The sequence below is a fragment of the Thrips palmi genome, unplaced genomic scaffold (assembly GCF_012932325.1).
Source record: "Thrips palmi isolate BJ-2018 unplaced genomic scaffold, TpBJ-2018v1 HiC_scaffold_12, whole genome shotgun sequence".
NCBI classification, from domain to species: Eukaryota; Metazoa; Arthropoda; class Insecta; order Thysanoptera; family Thripidae; genus Thrips; species Thrips palmi.
The window spans coordinates 3,809,152-3,829,713 of NW_023144623.1; the positions used below are offsets into that span (position 1 = coordinate 3,809,152).

At 46.5% G+C, this 20,562-nt stretch overlaps 2 protein-coding genes across 2 annotated transcripts in view; one reads left to right on the forward strand and one right to left on the reverse strand.

The window, feature by feature from the left end:
- Positions 1 to 4,379: 4,379 nt before the first annotated feature.
- Positions 4,380 to 7,138, reverse strand: LOC117640021. The gene is made up of 2 exons (XM_034376199.1): positions 6,982 to 7,138; positions 4,380 to 6,309 (listed from the first exon to the last, which is right to left on the reverse strand). The coding sequence occupies exons 1-2, from the start codon at positions 7,006 to 7,008 to the stop codon at positions 5,692 to 5,694; spliced, it is 645 nt and encodes a 214-aa protein (XP_034232090.1). The 5' UTR covers positions 7,009 to 7,138; the 3' UTR covers positions 4,380 to 5,691.
- Positions 7,139 to 14,066: 6,928 nt separating this feature from the next.
- LOC117640020 (golgin subfamily A member 6-like protein 22) overlaps positions 14,067 to 20,562 on the forward strand; it is a 125,357-nt gene continuing 118,861 nt past the window's right edge. The window contains exon 1 of the mRNA XM_034376198.1: positions 14,067 to 14,184. Coding sequence (XP_034232089.1) covers positions 14,164 to 14,184 — 21 coding nt within the window. The 5' untranslated portion in view covers positions 14,067 to 14,163. The remainder of the gene's footprint in view (positions 14,185 to 20,562) is intronic.

The window sequence follows — 20,562 nt, forward strand, 5'->3', positions numbered from 1 at the left end:
CCCTGCGATGTGCGACCCTTGCCCCTGTTTGGTCATTCCCTGACCTTTGTCCCGCGCATGACACCTGATTCCCTCCTTGACTTTTGACTGCGGAATCCACCGTGTGCGCACAGGAATGGACCGCACCCTAACTGACAAATGACTTCCGAGAACACAGCGTGAGATAAAAGACATGGGATTTTGATTGAATTTGTTGGGTGAGACGCGAGAGCCCATTAGCTTTCTTGCTAGGCTGAGTGGTTCTCTTTAGTAATAAATTGTTTGTTAATTAAAATTGGATTCGTGGACCAATTTTAATTGTTGTGGGTTTTCATTTTCTTTTTGTCTGCCGTTGTGCTGACATTTTTGAGTTGATGAAATTTGTCATTTTGGACAAATTAATACCATTATAAGTTTTGTTAACAGTGCTGCCAACCTAAACGGTCAGTGCTTTTTTTTAGGATTTAGAAAGCTTATTTGGGTTAATTTGTGTATTATTTTTGGCAATCCTGGTGTTCCTTCAGTCGTACTCGGCTCTTGTGCGTGCCCGCCTCCGTGCTCGATGCACACGCCTATCGTTTCTCTCTCTCTCTCTCCTCTGTTTGTCTTTTCCTCCGTCCCTCGCTTTCGATAGCGATGCAGACCTTGCAGCAGCCCGGACCAGGTCCGCGGCAGCCCAGCGTGCTATTTGCCTTCTGACGGATTATCGGTCCTTCTTTCTTTGCTTCGTAGTTTGGCTAATTTTAATTAATTTTAGTGAATGATTCTTTTGTCTCAACGCCCCGTGCGCTGACGGAAGCACATGCCACTGCGGCGTCTGAGCGTCCCGCCAACGCCTAGTGCAGTGTCGTGCATAGTTTTGTGCACTGGTTAGTGTAAGTGTACAAAGAGTTTGTTCAGTGCCCATGTGAGTCATTTTACAAGACTTTGTGAGTGGCTGATTCAGTCGCAGTGCAGTTTGACACGGCCAGGTGTCACGCCTTGGTCCCTGCACCCCAGAACTGATAAGGCACCCCCTCTCCGTGAATTTTTCCGGGCAAGCCAGGACGGCGACGACGGCTGGACCTGCTCCCCCGAGCCCCGTCAGTCCCTCGCCGCCCTCCGCCCCGAGCACAGTGCGGGTTGTGTGCGAGCGTGCCCGTGCTCTCGTGAGTTCGCGTGTGTCGACTCGTAGTGTGATGGTGCGTCTCGGACAAGTGCTCAAAAAGTGACGCCTCTTGGATTGGCACCCCTGCCCCGTGACCCCCTTTTGGTCATGGCCCGTGCCGCGTTACCGCTGAGCGAGAGGACCGCGCCAGCGCTGTGACAGCACCACCCTGCGTGACGGCCAGGAGGCCGCCGTCGTGCCGGACTCCAGCGTCGCTGCCGAGATCGATCGCCACCGAGTCCCTGATGAGCGACGCCCCGCACGCTGCAATGGCGTTAGCCTGCACCGTGTGCTCCAAGTGTTAATATTTAAGTTAAGTATCCTATTTTCGTACAAAAATTGTAGTGTTGTTTTGTATTTATGTTTGGTTGCCTTGTCCGCCCCTCATTTTGAGTGTGCGTTTGGATGAATTTAATTTTTTCTTTAGTTGGCAACAACCTTAATTAACGTTGAACCTTAAGGCTTTGAGCAAATGGTTAGTCTAGCCACAATGTTTTTGTTTTAGTCTCTCGGCGATGACGTTCACACCCTCGCCTGGAACGGCTTCTCTCCGTGCCCGCCCCTGACCAGACAACGCCACGCACGCCGATGTGAGCGCAGAGCTACCGCCAAAGTGGTTGCTCGGCACACCTTGACCCGCCGCATCGACTGGACTGCAACCCCGCGAGCCGCAGCGCCGGACTGGCAGCAAGAGTACCACGGACCCGCGCGGCAGCGGAGCCCCGCACTCGTCACCCCGGCCTCACAGAGACCTTTCCTGTGACAGGCCCCAGCAGCAAGTGAAAGTGGTGCCAGTGCAGTGTTATCAAGGGCAATTAAGTGCAGTGCAGTGTTGTGCGAAATGTGTGTGTCTGTGTGTGTGTTTTGGGTGCGGAAGAGCGCAAGAAAGCCAAAGACAATTTCCAAATAAGCGAGTTGTTGTGTTGTCAAAGCCATGTTTAGTTAAATAATTTTTGTAATTTTATTTCCATTAGTTTAACTGTGTTTGTGAACTTTTTGAACTTTTGCTCAAGCGTTTTGTTGTCAATCAAGTACTTAAATTTCGTTTTTCTTTTCTTTAGTTTGCTTTCTTGTTTATCATTTCAATGTTTTCAAGAGTACGAAAATAAGATAACCATAGTTATTACCTTATAGTTTTCTAAGTTTCACAGTAAAATTAGGTTTCTCGCGAATTCTGTTTAAATTCCGTCACAAAGTGTTGTTAATTTTTGAAATGTCCGTATCTGTATTTTGTAATGTTTCCGCTATTGCTTTTTGGTTTTCAAATTTTCGATTTTTACTTTCCAAACTTTAACTCGGACGGTAAAGAAAAATTAATCTGCCCCGCTTAAGACTCCATTAAGCACCCCTGCCTACTTAGTCATTAAATAGGGAAAGGAGCTGTGCACAAATGGTTAGTCAACTAAGGAAACGACTAGAAATGTGACGAAATCTGTTTTTCTCGAAAAAACTTAGCTTGCTGTCACACTGTTTCTTTTAAGCCAATTTACGCTTTTTCTCAAATTTCTCTGAAAATTGTATCTGTTCCAAGACTTGCAATTTTGTTGTCTACTTTTGTTCTTATTCATTTAAATTCCTCTAAGTTAACCAAATGGGATCATTGTTTTACTTACTGTACAGTTATTTTCATTTTGTGTTGATAATTCGTCTCTTTTCTTTGGAAATGTGGGTGCAAAATTTGACAGATGTCATGCTTTTGTTCTTTAGTTTTTATGCCGTGCTATTGTACCTTCGGCGTTTTCCTTTTACGTGTCAAGTTCTTAAGACGTTTAGCCTTGTTGTGTATTTTGTGTATTCATTTATTTCGTAGAAAAGAAATTTGTCATTTGACGTTCATGTGGTGCGATTGACAAATTTCGTCTTGTTAACATGAAAGTTTATGTTTAAGAGCCTAACAATCAGGGCATGCTTTAGCATAAATTGTTGCGATTTTCACGTGTTCAGTTAAGGTCAATTTTTTTCCTGTGTCACAGTAAAATTTTAATTAACTTTTTCGTGACTTATGCTTGTTTAATTTTTAAACGAGTTTGGTTAAGGAGTTCTCCCTGTGTTCATTTTTGCCTGAAAGTAAGACTGATCAATGTAAAAAATGTCTGATTGCAATCACTTTATAGAAAAATTTTCAAAAAAATTCACAAATAATTTTAGCTGATTTTGCTGTAAAATTATTGGTTGTTTGTTTTCCTTACTTAGTTGTAGGATGGAAGCTGTTCTCTTATGTTGGTAAAATTGACAAAGATATGTCAAAACTTTTTATCACATTTATTTACAATGTCTTGTTTGACCTTCTGTTTGTACTTTTATGAGGTTGAGTCCACAAATTAAGTTTAGGTCATTCTTTGTAAAATGTTTAACGTTTAGGAAGCGTAGGTTTATTTTAATTTTTCTTGGCAGACAGTTTGCGTACTCTCGACTTAGATTTTGTCAATTTAATTTTTTGAATCAAATTTTACCTTTATTTTGGTACCTTTGGCTACTTTCACTTCTTGGCAATGGTGAAATCCCTCTTGAAACGGGGACGTTTCAATCTGTGTCGTGTGGGATGTTGTGAACTTGATTATTAGTTTATTTTCGTTTATTAATTATTTCTGGTACCGCCTGGATTACGAGCCGACTCGCTCGCCAGACGCAAATGCAAACATTTCCTAAATAAATACTGCTTGGTCTTGGTGGCCCTTCGCACCGGAGTCCCACCGGCAGGACTCCGGGCTGCAGCGACTTCTCACGCCACTTTTCGAACTCTGATAAGAAAGCCCGGCCTCCCTTCGAGCCTGAGTCGTGCCGGAGCGGGTAGGTCGTAGTCAGTGTGTGTCGGACGCCGGAACGGGCAGCACCACTCCAGTGAGGAGCCAGGAGCCACGACCAAGGACCCTAGTGAGTACGGCTGACGGTCTGATTGCCAGGAACATTGCCAAACTTGTAAGGTTAGGTCTGCTTAGCGTTAGTATAGGATAGCCTTAGAGTGTGGACTCGACTCTCACTGTGTCTTAAATCTGAACCACCGACGAGAACTGTGAATTATAGTGACAAGCAACTTTCCCCTGTGTTACGTTGTTCCTTGTGTCTTCCCTTTCCCAAACCTAACATCCACTGCGATACCTTTCGCGCGCCAAGAGAACCCTGGGCAGGATCGGTCTGAGAAACCGTCCACAACATTCGAAGGTAGGAAAATGTGGAATGCAGCGGTTTGATCTGCGGTCCGCTCCGACAAAGAGGTTGGCTGGATGGCAGACACAAGAAAACGAAGACCAGACCCGATGAAAAGGCAATCGATTAATTGTCGATAAACATACGAATACGTACACATATACACATAACACATATCACACATATAACACACATATAAATATAACATATAACACATACGATCGTTCAACGGTTCACATTCGTTCAACCATCGGACTACCGAAACACTAATCAAAATCGATGTTTCTCGCCAGTTTCTCTTTATAATCTTATGTCATCTAAAAAGATAATTACAGAGAATGATCTTTAAGGGAAGGCCTCAGATGGAAACTTCCTACAACTCAAGATCTATGATTGCCTATCCGACGTACCCAAAATATTAGATCCCCTTTCTCCCTTACTTACACCGTGGATCAACACCTTCCTGCATCTCAGCCCATATGCCACAGCACCAAGAAGGTGGTGATCCAGATTGGTTCCAAAACTCATTATCTCCGGACCAGTATTTGGCGTAGTGCTCACAATTGTAAGTAAGTAAATGATAGTACAGTCTTTTACCGACCAATCTTCGCACCCTAGAGACAGCCCACTTGCCTTTAGGCCCTGGACCCTGCACCTGTCTCTATTAAACATATTTCGAACAGCTGTGAAGTGGTCTTCTCTCACAGTTCCATCCTTATTGCCATTGTCGCCTGCTATGTGAATGACATTCCCGTCGTAGCTAGCAATCATCCAGTGATAATTGACCAAGCTACCCTGCAAACGACAAGTTATCCTATCTCCAGCATTCTTACAGTTACCCTTACAGTATGCAAGTGAAAAAGTTCCTCTGAAAAGGGGTCCGAAAACGGCCTGGTTTCAGGTTAGGAGTCAAAATTCAAACCGTTATTAAAAAGAATCCATTCATCAGAAATGTCTCAAAATTTTTTCGTGGCACCTTTAGAGTGTACCCTTCGAAAATTTAGGTGACCGGAAGTTATCGGATCGCCCCTGTCAAAACGCGAGGGGGGCTGATCCATGTTTGGGTCAGACCCAAACATGGATCGCCCCTGTCAAAACGCGAGGGGGGGTGATCCATGTTTGGGTCAGACCCAAACATGGATCACTAAAATCAGTGAAATTTCAAAGCCCTGTAAATTTCAAAGTATTTGTTATTAAATGTACAGTTCTTGGGAGAGGGTTGCCTTTGTGGTAGTCGTGAAGTGTGTCGAAGAAAATTTAGGTCATCGCTTGTTTGAGCCGAAATATGGGACATTTCTAAAAAGTGATCCATGTTTGGTAACCTTACCGTACCCTAAACAAAGTCAATTCATCTCTCCTAAAAATTAGCCCATTTATTTATGCAAAATAAATGCTAATGCTCTTTTACAAACTAGTGCCTAACTGTACCCGTGGCCACCTTGGCTGGCACGTTTTTTGATTAAGTCTCGAATGAACTGCCCACGTTCGTGTTTCTTACAACAATGATCCATCAACATTTCTGTAATGCAGGACTGGACGTGCTTGGTAAAGTCCACAACAGAAAAATTATTCCGTCTATCCGTGCGACTGCAAACTTCCTGGAAGCCACATTGCAGAGGGCACGATAGAACGCCCTTCTCTCCGAGTGAGAACACCTTTGCCTTAACGTCGCTTCTCGCGAATCTGGCCCATTCGAAGAGATTTCCGATAGCAGTCAGTGCCGCGTCTGCTAATTCCTCCTCTTCTTTCGAAGCTTGTGATCCGCTCTGAGAGCCAAATGGTCCCGGGGGCGATGGCAGGCCTTGTGCTGCGTCCGATGTGCCTGGGCTGTTGTAAGATTCGTTGCCGTTGTCATTTCGACTCCTTTTCCGAGACGGAGTGCTCGAGGTTTCAGCGATCGGCGTGCTAGCTTCATGGTGGGCAGGTCCCGTACTGCGCGCCACGGGAGGTGATTGAGACGCTGCCAGGACTGCCAGTAACTGACCGAGGAGCTGTAGCTGTGAGAGCTGTGGCTGCTCCGTCACTTCGTGATTGGCCTGAAAGAAAAATCGTACCACTCAGTTAGGTTGTGACTCGTTGAGGCTCAGGTCTGAACGAGGGGATAGTCAAGATGCTGTTGGAACCTGTGACCCGACGATTAGGCTTATCACGCTCTTTTACGCCTCAAAGTCATCAAGAATTGGCTAGAACAGCCAAAAGCAACCACAAAATACTTCAAATTTTGAGAACTAATTTTCGGCTATCACGCCGCTATTTCGCGTTATTATGCGCGTGCCCACCCCGTCGGTTTGCGATGCGGTGGCCTCAAGAACCTTCACAGTATAAACTCTACGGAGAATCGCTTCACATACAAGATAGGTTTACGCCAGACCGCGTCTTGTAACAGGCTTCGCGATGTCTCGCTGCCTGTTCCTCCAATCCGCGCCTGGCGTACCTACCTTGGCCTGCGGCGCTAGCCTGCCTTCAGCAGGCAATGGCTTGTCCATCGTCGGTTACTTCTAGCATGTTGCATGCTGGGGGGCTCCGCCCCCCCCCCCCCCCCCCAAACAGGAAAAACCTTTCAACCCCAATGAAGTAACAGGCTTCGCTATCGCTCAGCCAATTACGGACAACGCAGGCATTGCAAAATCTACGAAGAAATTCTTCGTAACACGAAGCAAAACCCTTCGTATACTACAAGGCATTTCTTCAAAAGTTGTTTAACCTACCTGTGAGTTTCCGTTGTTGGATGCCATATCGAAGAGCCCGATAAGCGCTTGACTTCCAATAGCGTGAACACGTGCGCTCTGCGTGGGGACTCAGGAGCAAGTGGCGGCGAGAGGACGCTGGCGCCTTGTTTTACGTTCGCCAAACGGAGCCGTCTCCCCACGGGCTAGAGGCAGTATTCCCCTACCGTATATTCCCCTTCAGTTGTTTCTGAGACAGAATGCGTCATGCCAATGAACGCCCCTTCCACCCACTGGTCTCTTTCTGACTTCGCCTGACAATCGAGAATATAAACACAATGAGTTGAGGATGCAATGGTGCAATGCTTGGCCGCTGCACGTGAAGCGCAAATACGCACGCATGCCTTTGCAAACCTTTGCACTTTGCAATGCCCATGGGCATTTTGGGCACTCGTTTCGAATGATGTAGACAACACCCCGAATGCAGACTGCAGAGTTAAAATTTCGACATTTTCTAGAATTTGAACTAGATGTTGGGTCATTCCAGGAGTGATTAGCCACCTTTTGCATGACCATCTTCGATGTCGCCCATATTTTGCCCAACTGTTGTCCCTAGTAAGGCAAGGTTCTGTGCGAAATTTCACCGCTGTAGCTCCAGTAGTTTAGAAATGGCAGCCTCCTAAAGGTTTGAAATTACTAAAAGTTTTAATTTATACTAAAAAGTGAAAATCGGCCACAGATCGGGCAATAATAGTGATAAATGGGTGCGGTAAAGTTCTCTTGACGTAATTTTGGACAAGGAATCCGAATTTGCCGGTATGGGGGTCCTAGGTCAACTCCAATTCCATGCTTTTAGCGAAAAACACCCAAAAATCGCCTATTTTTGACCTGGTTGGAAAAATTGACGCCAATCCAAACATGACTGTTTCTGTGGTGCAAATGGTAGCCCTGGACAAGGACTTTAATATTCCGTGCCCCAAAGTTGTGGTACCGGCCCTCGTTTAGGCGCTACAGGCCCACAAAGATAGCAAAAAACTCAAAAAAGTACTTTTTTCGAACTTTTTTTGCTTTTCTTAAAAATGTTTTCTGAGGCCAAAAAACCATTATAAAACACAAAAATGACATTAAAACTCAATAAAGCAAGAGGTACCCTTGTCTGTTAGGCCACCCACTGGAAGGTTGCTGCTAGAGGCCTACAGGTTCGTCCGTTCAGCAATGCAGCCGTCGCTTTCAAGAAGCGTGACGTCACGTCACTTTGAACGGAACTGGTCACACTTGAAGGAACGTGGCAACGTGACAGGCTTGGTTGCTTTGTAGCCTAGCGGCCGTTATTTGCAAATCGTCTGAACACTGCGAGAAAAAAGTACGGAAAAAGTACGGAACATGTCTATGTCTGGTGTATAATTTGCCTGGACCGTCCGTGCCTGTCCTACTAGGGAACTTCTGTACTTTTTTCCGTACTCGATTACATGAGTTCTTGTGGGACAAGTAAAACCGTACTTCCGTACCGTTTTCGTCTGTACATTTTCCGTACAAAACTACGGAATTGTTTACAGTGAAGCTGAACCCCACCCAGGGTTACGCTGGACGTCACTTATCGATAGACACCCAGAAAAAATAGCGACATAGCAGATACCAAGTAAACTAAAGTAAATCGAGAGATACAGATATACTAAGGTTATTCAGATAAAGTATAGCTCTTATACAGACCGGATATACGTGATTAGTCCTATGGATATTCAGATCACTGGTAATACTAGAGCGTCTTTATATGCATGAGTCAAGCATGAAGTTATGCTTGAAATCAAGCATAGACTAGAAATTTCACTAGGCATAAGATGGGGGATAAACCTGTGACGCTTGATTTCAAGTGTGAACTGGTTACGCTTGAAAACAGTAATACTGCGTAGCAAGCATAACTAAGTAATATTACGCTTTAGTTTTACCAGTGATGGTGACGACACAATGTAGATCCTGGATAGACGATCTGTTCTTGTCTATGGACATTTATATATCTTGTAGAGTATTTAGCAAAGCTTATACACGGTTATCTTCCGTCTAGTACGAGACCCCCAGCCCCTTTAGTGTATCTTTACGCAGAATTTCTCATGTAAACCAGAGCGAACACTATTTTTGCCATGTGTAATCCCCCTCCCCCATACAATTTTTTGAGTTTCATTTCGGGAACGTGGATATTTAGTAAGTATCGTGTTTTTACTGTCGGAGTAAACTTGCGCCGACAAAATTTTAAATCTAATTTTAAATTTAAGTAATTCTCCTGCAACGCGGGAGAAACAGCTTCCAGGTCTCCAAGGCGCATGCAGGAAAAAATGAGGCCTAGAATAAATATATTTATTCTAGTAATTAAGCACCGTCTTAAGCCGTGCAAGTCTTTTGTGTGCAATTTATGATGGTTTCGAGAAGGGTTCAAAAACAGAATCGGGAGACAAAGGGTTAAATCACTGCACGACATGCAGTCACTTTATTCTTAAGCATTTATGAAGTATTCCCGTATTCAGCCTTACAAGTTAGTTGGATCTTTGCCAGCGAATACACGTTTATTAAATCGCGATACAAGACACTCCTGTACGTGTTTTGAGAAATCCAAAACTGACCACGCTTTTTTCTTATCTGTACGCTTCGTCTCAACAGATTTTGCACGGACTGTGAAAAGTTTTCACAGTTTACTTGGTAACTTGTGCCTATGGCGTCATGTTTAAAAGAACACGACTGCTTCTATGAATTCACACTTAAACATGCGTGGCAGCTTTCACGATGGAACAAATTTGATGTCGTTTCCACAGACTACCACTGCCCAGGTGCCGAGCGCCAAGAAGATAGACAACCCATCCTACATCACCAGGCACAAGTCCGATAAGTTGCCTACTTGCGGGCTCTGGCCCGCAGTGGACTGTTTCGAGCGTTTTAAAGTTGACGTCTTTAAAGATATCAAATAAATGTAAAAGTTTCCCAACTAGAAATAACCCACACTATTTAAAAGGCTTATACCTCTGCACTTTTCATCAATGTCTCATTCAGACTTAGTTTTTCTTCCTCTTTCCAAGTCCTCTTCGAATTTGGAAATCTTGAGAATTGGCCTCTATATTCAACGAAGGCTATGAAAGCTTGCACTATTTTTCCCAATAATGTATCCCACCTTTAAAGAAAGTAGAGGAATCTCCAAGATGGCTGTCGATAGAATATAACAAACCCTGACAAATATTTTCGGATCTTTTTCTGCTTGAAACTGACCATTCTTCTTTCAGTGAAATTTTCTTGGATAAACATGTTTTATTCCTGATAACTAACAAAGCGGGTGCATACTTACATTTAGTTTTCAAATCTCACCCCCGACCGCGGCCCGTGCTCACTCGAAATCCCCATACCATTTACGCCCTTCCCAAGGGCATAAAACGATTTATGCCCTTGCAATGGCGTAAAAGAGTATTTATGCCCTAAAGGGCGTAATTTTTATGCCTTTGTTTTACCAGTGTATTTCTTCATGTTCCACTAAGATTCAAAGAAAAACCCTCGCAATGCGAAGAACAACGACGTTCGTCCTACACTGTAAAAAAAAAGTTGCAAATTTTTGCTACTTGGGTGCTGAAACGCCCCTGCACCCACCCTTCGATCACGAATTTCGCAGCCCAAAGGGTTGCGAAATTCAGTAACCCACTGGCGCCAAAATTTTGTTGCCCAATGGGTGTATAAGGGAACCGTTCTTACCCAAATAGTGAATTTCTCACGTGGGCAACAGTAGGCCCTCCCGCTGCCCAAGGTGCATAAATTTTGCATCTTGGCCGCAAGACGCTCCCCAACTTGCCCACGTGTATAGATCCCGGTTGGAGGTGTCTTAAAATGCGGGCTGACCTCAGAAAAATCACGAGGTGCATGGGCATCGAACCTGCAATCTCCACTCAGGACCCAACCCCTCTGACCACTGCGCCACCACGCTAGCTAGTCGAAGACGCTCGGCGGAGGCTACTTGACCCAGCCGGCTCGAGACCGTCTGCCGTTAGCGGCGCCCTCGATGGATGATTTGCATTTGTGGGCAAGTTGAGGAACTCAGCTTAACCACAATGTTAACTTTTCTACAGGTGGGCATGGTGGGCCATCCGAGAATCTCCACATGTGCAAATTCTCTCACGTGGACGGCAACTTTTTCAACCCACAAGATACTAAATTTGAACATGTGGGTGAGCTCAGAGCCCAAATCACCCAAATCATGAATTTCGTCTCAGATGTACGGATTTTCGACGACACAATAGCAAATTTCGCTGTCCAACGGGTCGATGTATTTCATCAAGTGGGCTGGTACAGTGGCCTTCTGCAACCCACTGGGTGCAACTGGAGTCTTTGTACATTGGGTGGCAAAATTTCGCATGCCAATGGGTTTCAAAAATTTGCAACATTTTTTACAGTGTACGCTTGCGCCATTTCCTTCGAATAAGGGTATGAGAAACTTCCTCGTCAGACATTTAAAGTGTGAGCGACTGGCGCGCGTCTCAGTTGGGAGGGCTTGATAGCCTGCTTCCCTTTCGGCCACGCGTTGCTTCGCGTTGCTCCCTGTGCCGTGCGAGCGCGGCGTGCAAGCATCCTTCCTGCGTTCCGTGTTGCAGGGCACAGGCGCCAGAGAGTGAGTGAGAAAGGAAAAGGGAAACGGGGGGAGGGGGAGAGGGGGGGAGCCCCGGAACTTACCGGAACAGCCGCACCTCTGCTGGTTGAGCCATCCCCGGCCTTGCCCGGCCCGCTAGGGACCGCCAGCCGCGAGGACTAGTTTTGCCTGTGGAAGGAATGCAGTGGCTGTCGCACTCGCACCGCCGCGACAGTCCAAGCGGGCAGCCTGTGCGCCGAAAGGTAGTCGGAGTCCGCCGCTGCACTCATTGTGCACCGGCTCCACACGGCAAAAACGGTTCCTAGTTTTCCCAGGTAGCCATCACACTGGTAAAACAAAGGCATAAAAAGGCATAAAAATTACGCCCTTTACGGCATAAATACTCTTTTACGCCCTTCTCAAGGGAATAAATAGTTTTATGCCCTTGGGAAGGGCGTAAATTAATGGTATATGAATTTCAAGCAAAATTTTAATGCCCTTCCCAAAGGCATTAACGATTGATGCCCTTTAAGGGCGTAAATCGCTTACGCCATTAGGGGGCATAATTTTAATGCCTTTGTTTCACCTGTGGAGGGTGTACCAACTTAACATTTATTCATATTTCGGGTACAGCTAGAGATAAAAAAATTTAGGCAAAGGGTAACTTAAATTTAAAATTCAATTTTGAATGTTAGCAAATTTATGCATGACTTTTAAATACCTGGCCGCGTTACGAAAAAAATTTTGAAAAATGACAAACAAAAGTTACGTTGGCACGTCTAGGTTCCTGATAGCCATAGTAAACTCACGCTAACGAGACAGTTACAGGAAATTCAGCGCCGGTATGGAAGGAAGCTAAATTTTTCCATAGAACGAATCTTAAGAGGATTTCATTTGTGACGTACAAACAAAGTAAACCCTTTGAAAAACGAAGAGAAACTATGTTCTTATCACACTTGCGCCTCTTTGAAATTTCTCCCTAACACACAGAATGCATAGCTTGAATTAAACCGTCTTGCAAGGGGTGCCCTTATAACGGAAAATTCAGAAAATTTTGGCTATTACGCTATTACCATCACGCTTAATACAAGGAATCGATGACCCGACTATTGCTGGTGATTTCCCCCTCGACTACGCGTCAAAGTGATCCCCCCATGCATTTAGATTGGAGAAAAGGAGCGGATGACCTCTTGTACGCCTCAAGAAGGGCGTACAGGCTGTACTTTTCACAAAAGGCGTAATGCTACGCCTTTGTTTTACCAGTGACCGGATTTGCAGTGCACAATCTTCGCAAACCCACTGTGTTTGTCTGTTCATTGATTATCAGGTGACAGGGGTCTTTCCCCATCACTCCCTGCGTCTCACCGTTACAGCACAGCATGAAAGTCCCTGCAAATAAACTGCGTCACATCGTGGCGTGAGGAAGGGGCCACCGGGAGACTCTCTGGCGGGCCACGGGGCCACGGGGGTCCATTTGGGATGACGGGAGTGTGTATTGCATATTGCATGGGTGAGAGAGTGTAACAACAGACGTGAAGAGTGGTAACCCCACGCATATATGGCACCGCACAAGCAGGGTAACTACAGAACTGCACTTTTGTTGCTTTTCCCGCGCACACAAACACACACGCTCTCTCTCTCTCTCTCTCTCTCTCTCTCTCTCTCTCTCTCTCTCTCTCTCTCTCTCTCACACACACACACACACACACACACACACACACACACACACACACACTCCTTCCAACTTAAAATAACTTGACGGAAAGATCACAACTCGAAATGTATTTTGTTTTGTATTATGCTTGTTCTGAATTCACAATAAATCTCAAATTTCATCATAAGACATTCATACACGGAAATAATGATTCCTGGTTTTCTCAGGAACTCCCTGGAAATCGTCTGTCTCTACCATAGGCTTCCTGGGAAAACCAGGTTCCGTTTTTACACCGTGTGACAACCAGCTTTTGATTGTCGATACCGGATTTTTTTTCAAATGCAGCAATCGACAGTCCAAACGAAATTTGTTCTTTGATAACGTGAATTCGGCGCAAGCGTAATGCGAAGCAAAATTTCTGAACAGTATGACTGAATCTTTCTTGGATTGTCAGTGCTAGAAAAAAAATGAATAACCTTCGTTGGTACGAAGGAAAGATACGTTTCGTATTATGCTTGCGCCACTTTCTTCGTGTTATGGGAAATTTCTTCAAGGGGTGAATCACTCAGCGTTCTGGTGTACGAGTACATGAGTACGGGTTTTAGCCGCTGGCGCCGGGTCTCCTGGCGCACTATGAAGTGATAGGGAAAGGGGGAAGGGGGTGGGGGAGGCGAAGATTCCGCCTGCCGCCGCCGTCCCCCCCACTCGCGTCGTCGGCCGAACTTGAACTCCGCGGAGGGAGCCGGGGGCCGGCGTGCCGAACCCCCGCCCCGGAGCGCGGTGCGGCGCGGTGCGCGTCCCCGGAGCCTCCGGTGCAGCGGCTGCTCCTCCGGCGAAGTCCGGCGCGGCGCGAGCGAGTCCGGCCGGGCAGCCCGGGCACAAGGCGCGGGGTGGGGGCGCTATATAGTCGGCGCGCCCCGGCACCACACTGCATTGCCCTCCACGGCGCCCGGGCCCGCATCCTCAGCCAGCCAAGATGACGACGGGGAGCCTCCTGGTCAGTGACAGTGACTCACCACTGAAAGTGAAAACAAAAAACAAAAAATGAAAAATAGTGATGCTTACGGTGGTGTCGTTGTGAGCCGGCGTTCTTCGCCGCAGTGTCTACCTTTGCATTGGATTTCAGTGGCTTTGCGTGTTTCGGTAAAGTTTTCTTTCCTGGTTTTTTGAGTGAAGTGCTCCCTGTGGTGCGGTCAAAGTTCGCATTCACAATCTGGTTCGGTAAAGCTCAAAATAATTCAGAGCGGTTTTCCTTTTTCTTCCGTGAGAAGTGTTCCTTCTGCCGCGGCCAAAGTTGCCATTCGTCAGTTTGTTCGGTAAAGCTCAAAACAATGCAACGTGAGCATCGCTATTTTCATTTTTGTAGTGCTTGTGTTCTGTGTCTATAGTGATTCCGTGATACGGAAAGTGAAGTGCCATGTGCGTGTGTTGTGTGCCTCGGGGTGAATATGAGTGAGTGTGTGTCAGAGAATGTTGTTTTCCTTTTCATGGGCATGCTAAAGAGTGAGAAGGATCAGCTGTTGACGCTGTATGGCTATGTTATTGCATCGTGAATCGAATCTTGTGGGACCGAATGGACCTCCACTGGGGTTCGCTCGGAGCGCAGTCATTTACGTGTATAGCACTATCCCACCGAGGCGCAAAACTTTGCCTCACTTGAGCAGCCTAAAAAGAGTCCGCGTTACGTAGAGAGAGAGAGGCACATTTTTCGCCGAGGGTGAAAAAGTGATTGATCATAACGAAATTGTTGACAGTGAAGCCTTTATTGCGAAGCACTGGTGATACAAACGCTGAGTATAGGACTGATTTGTGCAGTACGTGTGAACTCGTTTTCAATTGGTGTGATGCTTTTGCATGGTAAATGAAGGGCAATGCCTTGCCAAGCATTGGCGCACCACTCATTCGCGTATGGTGCAATTCGTCAATGCAGCTTTCTATGCGCATTGCGCTTAGATTCCCAGTAAATTCCTCTCGAGAAACAAGGAATTTGAAAAACGTCTTGAGTAGAAATTTCCCTTGATACGCAGGAAATGTCGCAAGCATTGAACGGACGTTGTTTTTCTTCGTATTACGATGGTTTCCCCATTTCACAAAGAAAATACAAAATTGACTTGTATGATGAATAAATTTTTGCTTGGTAATATGATTGCGCCGAATGCGTTTGTAACATTCGTTAAAATTTTATCGCAAGACATTAATGCGTTGCATGTAACACCGGTGGACAGCCCTCACATAACTAGGAGCTACTTCGCCCGCCGGAAATCTCCAGTTTCGTTAAACTGCGGAACCCGTTCCCCTCGGAAATGATGTCTGAATGGTCACCATTGCGCGCAGCTTCCAGAGCTGTAAGTGCGCCGTGAGAGCTGCGAGGCGCGCGCTGCAGACTGATTCCGAGAGTCGTTGTCGTCGCTCTGTCTCTCGCTCGCACCCGCACGGGACGCCCCGTGAGTGCGGGAGGGACAGAGCGACGAGAACGAGTCTCGGAATCAGTCTGCCGGGTCCCACGCCCCGCCGTTTAGACGGCCGCGCTGCTCCGGCCGCGTTTGCATGCAGATGGACCGACTGCTACATTTTTCATACTCCGTCCGTTTGCCCTGGGAGTCGCCTCTCCGTACAATGTGCGCCTCGCATGGCTCGACGGCCTGCAGACGGGGCGCCGTCGCTTTTACCGAACACGCGGCCGAATCGCGCCGTCCTCGGAACGGAACGGACGACGTGCCTGTCGAACACCGTTAAAAATAGTTCTCCACGCTCAGGGTTTATGATCAATTTTGTATACACTAAATGGTATACACAATTTTGTACGAGACATCATAGTTTTTTGAGCACACGAAATTTTCGCACATTTTTTGTACGAAAAAATGCACAAATATTTGTACAAATCTTTGGGAAAAATTATTTCCTTAGATGTATTGATTCCACCTGAGCAAAAAATATTTCATGCACAGGAGTTTTTTTTTTTTTTTATTTTTTTTGGTGAAATTCTTTTATGGTTTTCTTCGGCGACGACGAGTTGGCCCTTTATATGAGTGATCATCTGACAGAACAACGTATCTTCATAGGGAATCCCACAGTAGATACGCTGTTACGAATGCCACACATATTGGTTCGTGAATATTGATGTGCACTATGAGAATTTTGATCGTAGCTTGATGACAATTTCAAGGCTAAATATCCTTGCAAGGATGTCATCAAACGATGATATTGCAGTCACATCCGCGCCTATGCAATAAGTAGAGCAGCAGCTTTGATAATTTATCAAAAATGTCCTCGATTTGTATTGAACTTGTCATCATTTGAAAGTAATGAAAACGTCAACCACTATTTTGCCATCAAGAGACTACAGAATTTTTACAGTGCGTAAACGGTCAGACGCGCGTGCCGGATATCGCATAGGCATTAAGAGCATTAATCCACGGAGCAGCGGACTGGTGGAGAGTAAGGGAGAGGGGAGGGGGACAGTGCATTGTTTGCGAGGGAACCGCGTCCATCCCAGGGGTGGACCCGTTTAGCGCATGGAGGTGCACTGCGCGGAATGTGAACACACACACACATACACACACACACACACACGTGCAGGATGCGGCGCAGGCGTGCAGTGCCGTGGCGTATCTTTGAATATTGAGAGTAGAAAGCGCGAGCGTATCCGTATGTGCGTTTGTGCATATGTGTACTCACGTGTGTGTGTGTGTGTGTTGTTATGATGGTCGATTTAGTTGATGCGCGCACCGGACGTCGTAATAACGCGTGTTTAATTCACCTCCGTGCGCGGTTCAAGTTCCGCGTGTCGCGGCGCGTGCGTCAGCCTTCTGGCCCTTAATGGTATTGGTAATGGCGGGTAGGCAGAGGCGGGCCGTGCGAGACGCCGGCGTTCGGCGGGCTTGCCTACCCCGCCTTCGTCGGGCGGCCGGCTGCCTACCTCCTGGGCGTCCTCGCCGCGGCCACTCCACTCGACGCGCAGTGGTCCAGAAGACCGGCGCCCGTGCAGCCAAAACTCTAGACGCGTTTTGAGCTCCAGAGTCGCTAAACAGGACTCGAACCGAACGTGTGACCCCACCAATGGATTCCTCGTTCGGAGAGCAATCCATTGGTGGGGTCACACGTTCGGTCCAAGTCCCATAAAGCGAATCTGGAGCTCAAAACGCGTTCGGGATTTTGACCGCCTCCGCCGGTCTTCTGGTCCACAGTGCGACGGGAATGGAGTACCAACTCTGTTGAAAATACGTTGGAAAATCCCGAAAGTGCGTTCTGAAGCCTCTTCGGAAATTTCCGGAGCCTTCGTGATTCAAAGAGATTTTTTTGTGCTGTACCTGCTGAAAACCCATTCAAAATAGAAACATATAAGGTTCTGAAAGATACGAGGCAAATCATTTGCCAAATAGTTCCTCAGGAATTTCCAAGATTTTTCGTTTTAACCGTGAATACTATTGGAAGGGAGCATTCCGCGTGAAAAGCGTTCCACTCCACACCTGACCTGCCGCCGCCCCTACCTCGCCCCCCTCCCTTCGCCCTCAGAGTGCCTGCTCGCCCCAAAGCCTAATCAGCGCTAAACTGCGGCGTGACACGACGCGTTGCCTTAATGACCCCGATCCGCGATCCGGACTGGGCCGCGGGGGAGGGGAGGGGGGGGAATGCGCGCGCACCTGTGCATGTCTCTGCCGCTGGTCCGCCGGAACCCGGTCGGCGGGGTCAGAGGACGGCGGCAAGGCGAGGCGCGGCCCGCCGGGCGGACTGCATGCCGAGCCGCAGCGCGTTTCATTCTCTCTCTCTCTCTCTCTCTCTCTCTCTCTCTCTCTCTCTCTCTCTCTCTCTCTCTCTCTCTTTCTCTCTCTCTCTCTCTCTCTCTCTCTCTCTCTCTCTCTCTTCCCCCCTCTTCCCCTCTCTTCCTCTCTCTTCCCCTCTGGGAATCTCATGGGTGCGACAGAGGCGCACTGTTCCAAAAGTAAATTCAAATCGACCAAAAATTTTCGTCCTTTAAGGGGGTGACTAAATGTTTTAGTCACTTCGTCTGAAAACTAGTCGAAATGACAAAAACGTGGTTACTTCGAGCAACATTTAGTTCTTTTGACTTAAAAAAATCAGTCGAGTTAACAAAATTTTGGTCGAAACAACTAAAATTTAGTGACCCCGCGTAACGACATTACATTTCTCTCAGTGCTGATCGGTCTGCCCAGGCTGATTCAGAAACAGTGCTCTGTCTCTCGTTTGGCGTCCCCTTTGAGAGAGAGAGAGAGAGAGAGAGAGAGAGAGAGAGAGAGAGAGAGAGAGAGAGAGAGAGAGAGAGGAGAGAGAAGAGAGAGAGAGAGCGAGCGACGAAACTCTGTTCGAAATCAGCCCGCTGCATTCGATCGCCGCTCCCGAACGGCCGAATGTGCTCGCCTCGCTTCGCTTCGCCTCGCCTGCAGTGGGTCGTCCCTTGGTCGGCATGTGGAGCGCGGACGCGGCCGTCGTGACGAGACGAGGCGGCCGGGACCGAACGCCCCGTCGGCTTTGGGGCCATCATTTACGCCGTCGAAGCCGACGAGCTAGGAGAGCGTCGTAAAAAAATAATCTCGAGTTACTGGAATGTTAACGAGAAAAACACGTTTCCCTTTTTCGGGGATAAATTTTTGATGCGCAGTGGTAGAGTATGCAACTTCGGGCCAACACGTGTCCTGTTGAAAATCGTTTCCTGAACTTAAAAGAAGCAAATTTAAAACTCGGCGCTGAATTTGAAGCGATGCGCAAAGTGTTTGGGTGCAGAATGCTGCCAAGAATTGGCACAATCGAAAAGGGGCACAAAAATGTTTGTCACTTGCTGCTCAGCCCAGCAAACTGTGTACCCTAGACTCACGTACAGTCTTGGGATTTCCAATCAAAAATGGGTTGTCGGAACGAAGTATTTTCAGCTTATTAGCTTGTGAAGAAAATATTTCAGGATTTCAGAACTGATTACTCATACAACAAACTGAATAGTTCGGACGTCACTTAAGTTTTGAAAACTTTGCAAAGTTTCAAGCGTGTGCTCGATGAGTTTCCAACTTTCACTGTTAAGAGAAGTCATCATTTTACAACAGTAATCTCAACAAATAGTGTTGTAATTTTACAAATAATAATTCGTAAAATAACTACAAGATTCATGAAACGAACAATCGTCATATTTTCGACAAACTTTACTCATAAATTTAGGAATAAATTCGTAATTTTACGATGAAATCTTAATGTTACTGACGACAGATCGTAGTTTTACTGATAAAATCGTTATCTTACGACTATTCTCGTTTTATCACGCGTTAACTTGTTTTCTTACAAATCAAGCTTATTTTTTATGAATAGTTGCCTGTTAAATCTGTACCACGAACTGCACTGTTTTTTACAAAGTAAATTGTAAATTGACAAATTGTTCATCATTTTACAAGTATGATTGTAAAAGCAAGTCTGAAAAAATGCGTTTTCGTCCGTTGTTTCCTTACTATATAGGAAGAAAAAATGCCTGAAACGACCAAAATTTGAGGATTAAGTTTGTAAGTTTAAGAATATTTTTGTAAATTGACGAAAAAAAGATGGATGATCAGATCGTTTTTGAAATTTACGAGCAGTTCGTGGTACAGATTTAACAGACAACTAATCGTAATTTTACAAATTAATCCCGAACTGTGTTGTTCGGCAGAGGCGTTGGCCGTCCAGGCTGCATCTCTGGGACGGGTAACGGGTCGCGTAGCGCAGGCCACGGTGGGGCTCGGCGGCGCGGCGCAGCGCCGGGTCTAGTCCACGGATGGTTTTCCTACGTGAGGCAAACCGGCCCATTGGTCTTTGTTTTCAGAGTCATGGCCTGCCGTGATATCCGTCTGAGAAAATTGTGTTTCAGTGCCAATCAATGGCTTGCTCGTGGATTGCTTGCCCAATTAAACTGGTGAAATTCCTCAGCAGGATACTTCAGTTTCTTCGGGACCGAAATTTAATAGGATGCCCTATTTGACATGCACAAAGTTGTGCCAGGCCACGTACAAAACATAACGGTGTGTCCACGCTTGTTTCTGGAAGCCAGATTTATGTTTATTTAATCCAACAAAAATTACTAAATAAATAAAGTGCGGTAAACGACATTCAATGCCCCTTGCGTAAGACGTCTTCACCAGACAACAATCTTACCAACCGACCGCATAGCATAACTCAATCTCCTCCTCGTTGTTGTGGTGTGGTGGGAAGGCACCTGTGGCGGTCCACAAATTATTTCCCATCATCTGATCGAGACCAATGAGACAGGCAGAGCGGCCACGTAATGTTTCTATTGAAACGACCTTGCCTTCACCCCACCCCGCCCCGCATCGCACAGTGGGCCAGGAGGCCAGTGGAGGCAGCCGAAATCCCGGACGCGTTTTGAGCTCCAGAGTCG